Source organism: Coturnix japonica, chromosome 32 (assembly GCF_054131305.1).
Source record: "Coturnix japonica strain WE chromosome 32, WE-NBRP24, whole genome shotgun sequence".
Taxonomy (NCBI): Eukaryota; Metazoa; Chordata; class Aves; order Galliformes; family Phasianidae; genus Coturnix; species Coturnix japonica.
The window spans coordinates 2,753,974-2,759,973 of record NC_140694.1 but is presented as its reverse complement, the minus strand read 5'-3'; the positions used below and the strand labels follow the sequence as shown (position 1 = coordinate 2,759,973).

Sequence of the window (6,000 nt, the reverse complement as noted above, 5' to 3'; positions counted from 1 at the left end):
AGGTCAAGGGTGAAGATAGGACTCCTCTTGTCAAGATGAGAGTGGCTCAGAGCTGGTGCTGCTGCCTGGTGCCTGGGACTGGCAGCCTGACTCTAAGTCCCCATCTAAGATGCTCAGCTTCACCTCACTGATGCTGCCCTGCTCCTGCATGGTGGTGCTGCTGTTGGGGCACTCGGGCTGTGCTTGGGATGGGCAGCACTGCAAAGGCGCTGGGTCACAATCCAGGCAGGTGACTGTGGTGTCTGGCAGGCTCAGGTCAGGAGCTTCAGCAGAGCCAGGAGATATGAGAGCATGAACGTGGATGAGCCCCTTGTGTCCATCACTGTTACCATGTGGAAGGCTGTCATCCGAATTGCAGCGATTTGTGCTTAATAAGAACTCTCCATTGATGGAAACACACTGCACATCACTACTTGGTTTGGATCTTTGGGGTTGACAAGGGCTCGAATTATCTAGGAAGGCACAGAAACACAAGGGTTAGTGTCAAACGTTTGCAAGTTGAATCATGCAAGAGGTTGCTGATACTTGGTAATAGAGTGGCGGCAGGACGAAGCAAATAAGCTTGAAGCAACAGAGCCACTGTCTTGAAAGTGATCCTCGTGCAGGTCCATAAGTTTTGACTCTGCCTGGACTTCATATGGGGTAGTATGACATCACAAAGGGGTGATATGATGTCACAAAGGGGCATTATGATGTCACAAATAAGCATTATGATGTCACAAAGGGGCATTATGATGTAACAAAGGGGCATTATGATGTCAAAAAGGGGCATTATGACATCACAAATAAGCATTATGACGTCACAAAGGGGTATTATGATGTCACAAAGGATCGTTATGATGTCACAAAGAGGCATTATGACATCACAAAGGGGTATTGTGACGTCATAAAGGGGCATTGTGATATCACAAAGGAGCATTATGACATCACAAAGGGCATTATGACATCACAAAGAAGCATTATGATGTCACAAAGGGGCATTGTGACGTCACAAAGGGGAGACATTATGTCATCACAAAGGGGCATTGTGATATCACAAAGGAGCATTATGACATCACAAAGAAGCATTGTGATGTCACAAAGAAGCATTGTGATGTCACAAAGAAGCATTATGATGTCACAAAGGGGCATTGTGATGTCACAAAGGGGCATTGTGACGCCACAAAGGGGCGTTATGATGTCACAAAGGGGCATTATGATGTCACAAAGGGGCATTATGACGTCACAAAGGAGCATTATGATGTCACAAAGGAGCATTATGACGTCACAAAGGGATGTTACCATCACCCTGCGCCCAACTTCTCTCTCCCTCCTATTGGCTCCCTCTCCCACCAATCCCCGATCTCCCCTCCCCTTAGGCATTGAATTCTCTTCTCACTACCACCTCCCATTCCTTCCCTAGGAACAGAAACCATTCAGATTCTACAGCAAACTACAGCATCTGCACTGCAAGAGCTCACTGAACCACCTGCAACAATGAAACAGGGTTTTGGAGAGTGGGTTTGAAAACACACCTTTAGACAGCTGTCTCCCTGTAGCCAAAAGGAAACCAAGCAGCAAAAGAAGAGTCCAGCCTGAAACATGCCCATGCTACTAGCCCAGGTTTTTCACAGTCAATGCAGAATCCATCCTGTTCTTGAGGTAACAAATGACCAGTGGGTCTCCCCTTGCTCCACCCCTTCTCCTTCAAAGCCAGAAAAAGAAAGAAAAACAAGTAGAAGAAAACCCAGACGTACCTTTCCACACACAGAGCAGAAAGTGGAACAGCAGTTGTCTCCTTCCTGAGACATGGTGGGGAGCATCCCAGAGGAAGCCCAAGTTCTTTGCTTCTCTCCACAGGGACTTCAAGCACTCTTGGCAAGAGCTGCTTAGGTTCTTTCTTCAACTGCTTCCAGCACCAGAATCTCCTTTGGAAAAGGAACCCTAGAGAAAGAATCAGCAAATGAAAAAGAATGAGCAATAACCACTTTCCCAGCTTTCTTCTGACATGCAATTAAGACTCACGACTTGGGCAAGGTCTTAAAATCAGCTGGTTACAAGAACTGTCCCACAATATATCCAGCTTCTGTACAGCTGCCGTTATTTCTGTCAGTGAGTGTAATCACAGAATCATAGAATGGCCCGGGCTGGAAGGGACCTCAAGGATCATGAAGATCAATCGCCTCCCTGTCCCTGCTGGCCATCCCCTCTTCTGATGGAGCCCAGGGGACCATTTGCTCTCTGAGCTGCAAGAGCACGCTGATGGCTCACGTTCTGTTTTTCATCCACCAGGACCCCCAGGTCCTTCTCTGCGGGGCTTCTCTTAAGGACTGCTCCTCCCAGGCTGTAGAAATGCCTGGGATTCCTCCAGCCCAAGTGCAAAACTTGCACTTTGCTGTGTTCCACCTCATTAGATTCACCTAGGCCAACCTCTCAGTTGAGCTCCCTCTGAATGGCATCCCTTCCTTCCACTGCATCAGCCGCACCACTCAGCAAACAGCAGAGGGTGCACTCCATTGCATCATTGGTGTCACTGATAACCATGTAAAAAAGCACTGGTCCCAAGAACTGGTCCTGAACACCTCCAGGGATCCCACCACCTCCCCGGGCAGCCTGTGCCAGTTAATTCTGTGGGCAGAACTGCCAGTATGAAATATTATGCTATCGTGACAAAGAAAGAGAAGAAAAGCAAAATTAAGACTAGCTGACAAGCCTTGGCAGGGTGTTCTGCTCTCCTTAAATTTATACCCATTATTCAATTCTCTTTGGAGCTGTCTCCATGCCTCTCTGGAGTTTGTTATTTGAGAAGAAGCAATTAAGTAAGCTCTCCAATGCCAAAGTGCATACACTACTCTAGGGCTTTCTCGTCTCTCCATGGATCAACAAGGGTGACAAGCCAGCAGAAGATGATGAAGAGCCTCATGCATACTCAGTGTAAAAAAAAAAAAAAGGCAATTGTTGCTGGGAAGAAGGTTCATTTGCATCTGTGTCATCTGCAGAGGGTACTGCAGAAATGGAAAGTCTTCCACTGGAGCAAACAAAGGGCTCTCATTTATTGCAATCAAGGCCCAGCGTGTGGATCTCAGAGATCAGACCTACACCCTGCAGCAAAACAGAGACCTGCGTGGGAAAGTTCAGTTTCTCTCTACATCTGTGCAAGAAAAAGCCCACCATGGAATGACAGCTAAGGAAACATCCCTGTGACTCTTCACAGTTCTCTTCTACACTTGGGATCACTGCTACAAAAAGAGCTGTTGACATCATCTCTCGTGGCCAACCTGAGAGAAGAGCAGGAAGGCTGGGATGCTCTTTTTCCTATCTTTCCCTTGATTTCCTCTATATCTTAGGGACGAATCACAGGACAGAACACAGAAATCAAATGGCTCTACAAAGCAGATTGGCCAGTTCAAGTCAAAACACCCACTGAAAACACCCCAGATGCTGTCTGACAACAGCTGGACTGTCGGGGAGTCAGGTGAATGCAGTCTGCTGGCCCTGGGCAGGAAGAGGACAGCCCAGACTGTCACATACCTTTCACTGAAAGCTGATAGAGCATTTTATCCCCCTCACAGATGCACTGACAACTTCCAGCAGCATCCATAGAGACGCTGTGAATTTTCAGGGTGTGTTTCTTCCCCACAATGTGCAGTTCCTATTTTTCACTGGCCTTGAGCTCCTTCCCATCCTTCATCCACTCCACAGTAGCACCTGTGTCTGAAAGCTCAGCCTGCAGTTTGGCTTCCTCACGCAGCCGAGCGCAGATCTTTTCTACATCTTTGCTCTTATTGGTAAATCTCACTGCAGCACCTGTCAGGAGCAAAGGCCGCGTTATTTCAATTGATATCAGGCTAACGTGGTCAATGTTTGCTGCAAGATCTCTGAAAAAGTATCACCTCTGTTCCTGCACTCATCATTGTGTCAGTGCTGAGCAATTCAAGATGTTTCATTTGGTCTTCTTGCCGGATTTACTAAGTAAAAATCAACCAAACATCTCCTTCTACTGATTAATAATGCTCTAAACATGCTTCTGCAGAGGTTTCCACCCAATGACAAACAGCTCCTCCCATAATGAATCTTTATTTGTTCTATTTCTCATGCAAAGCTGATTGATAGATATATTATTGGAATGATTGCTCCCCTATTTCTAAACTATTCCAGTGCAATCAGAAAGGCTGTCTGAACCTGGAGCTGAAAGTACTGCTCTATGGTGATGCAGTGGTAAACCTGCTGACTGAATGCACTGGCCAATAGCTGTGAACTGCAGACATTCATCAGCTGGCATGAAGCAATCTGGTTCAGATACCAAGCAGCTGGGTAGACTGGCTTACCCTACACTCAGTGCTATCATGTTTAGGTCATTACCGGGACTCACGTCAGTCCATGGGATGCAATTTCAGGTATTTGGTACAGTCAGTGAATGCCTGCAGCCCCAGTTCTAATCATCAGATCACAGCAACTATGCCTTGACTGTAAGAGGAAAGGAGAAGGATCAAAGCAAATACCTCTCACTCTCATCTTGCTGCTGAAACCAACATTTTTGGCAACAAATTTCACTTCTGCTCCATCATCGTTCTTGGTGACGTTCTTTATGATTAGGCTGTGAGTAGTTTGGGTTCTCTTGATGATGCAGGTCTCGCTTTCCTGTAAAACTTTACCACTGAGGTACCAAGTGCCGCAACACGTTGTTGTAAGGTCAATAGTAAACATGGCATCCCCTCCAGGTACAGCTTCACCAGTTGCTAGGGGGGATTTCACAACCAGGACTGGTCCTGAGGAAGAACAACATGGATGTCTTAATGCTCTTTAGATGCAAGTCTGGTATCTCATTTAGAGATGGAAGATTAAATCATAGGGACATTTCTACTTCTCCCTTTGCATGAGTGCTAGAAGAAGCACTTCTGTGCTTAAGATCTGTTACAGAAAGTTCTGCCTCTTGCACATGTGAGATATCAAAAGATAAGGATATTCATGTCTCTGTCACAGAAATAGAACTTGTATCACTTTAGTGGTAGCTGGAGGTTGATAGGAGATAGGAGAACTAGGAATAAGGGAAAGCCTTTGGTGTGTTAATGCACTACTATCCTTAAAGTCAAAGGAAACATCTTTAGGGAACCAACACAGCTGCTCAGCACACACTGACCCATTTCCATTGGGGTTTTTGTGCTTACCAAGGTGCACGCTCCCTGGGAATTCCAGAGACGGGCTCTGTCCATGCGCATTGACTGCAGACACTCGGAACTGATCATCAGCCTCTTCAGACAGATTGCTCACCGTGAACTCTGGGACGGGGACATGAGACTCGTGGCACCTCACCCAGGTGAAGCCAGTTAGTTTCTTGCATTCCACGACGTAGCCATTGGTTGGAATGGGGCGGTGCATCTTCGGAGGGGACCATGCCAGCGTCACTGAGGTTTCTGTTTTATTTTTCACCACGGGGTCAGCTGGGGGCTGGGTGGGAGGTTTTCTGGGAGCTGAACAGAAATAAATTTCAGAAATATTAGCATAAGGTCATGTAGGCTGGAAAAGACCTTCAAGATCAGCAGACTCAACTTTCAGCATGACCTACTGAGTCCCACCATTAACTACTGTGGTACCTGAGGACATACATGACAAGCTTATTCCTGCAGGTATTTGCATAGTGAATATATTCACCCTCTGGTTGCTTTGGAACATTTTAGAGGTTAAAATCCCATCAGACTTTTTCACTGTGTGCAGCCACTGATACAGGCAGGAGGCTGGGAGTTACCTGATGGGCTCTAGTTACAGACTACTGACACAGTAAAGGATTGATTTCATTTCATTTTGGCCATCAGAAAGTTTGGTGTCTGGTTTAAGTCATCCATCTAGACTCCAATTATAATCATGGAGAACAGCGCATTTAGGAGAACTCATCTCATCTTAATAAACCTGAATGAAATCACAGAATCATAGGATCACGGGAGGGCTTGGGTTGGAAGAAACCTTCAAGATCATCCAGTTCTAAACACCCTGCCATGGGCTGGCTGCCCACTAACCAGCTCA

The 6,000-nt window shown here is 46.4% G+C and overlaps 1 protein-coding gene across 1 annotated transcript; it reads right to left on the bottom strand.

Annotated features, from left to right (window-relative positions):
• Positions 1–3,532: 3,532 nt before the first annotated feature.
• LOC146755467 (obscurin-like protein 1) lies at positions 3,533–5,597 on the bottom strand. The gene is made up of 2 exons (XM_085525627.1): positions 5,148–5,597; positions 3,533–3,786 (listed from the first exon to the last, which is right to left on the bottom strand). The coding sequence occupies exons 1-2, from the start codon at positions 5,356–5,358 to the stop codon at positions 3,632–3,634; spliced, it is 366 nt and encodes a 121-aa protein (XP_085381753.1). The 5' UTR covers positions 5,359–5,597; the 3' UTR covers positions 3,533–3,631.
• Positions 5,598–6,000: the final 403 nt, after the last annotated feature.

Coding starts and splice junctions, on each gene's coding strand:
- LOC146755467 (XM_085525627.1), bottom strand. CDS start 5,358: ATGCACCGCCCCATTCCAACCAATGGCTACGTCGTGGAATGCAAGAAA. Junction 3,787..5,147: donor CCCAGGGAGCGTGCACCTTG/GTAAGCACAAAA, acceptor TGCTCCTGACAG/GTGCTGCAGTGAGATTTACC.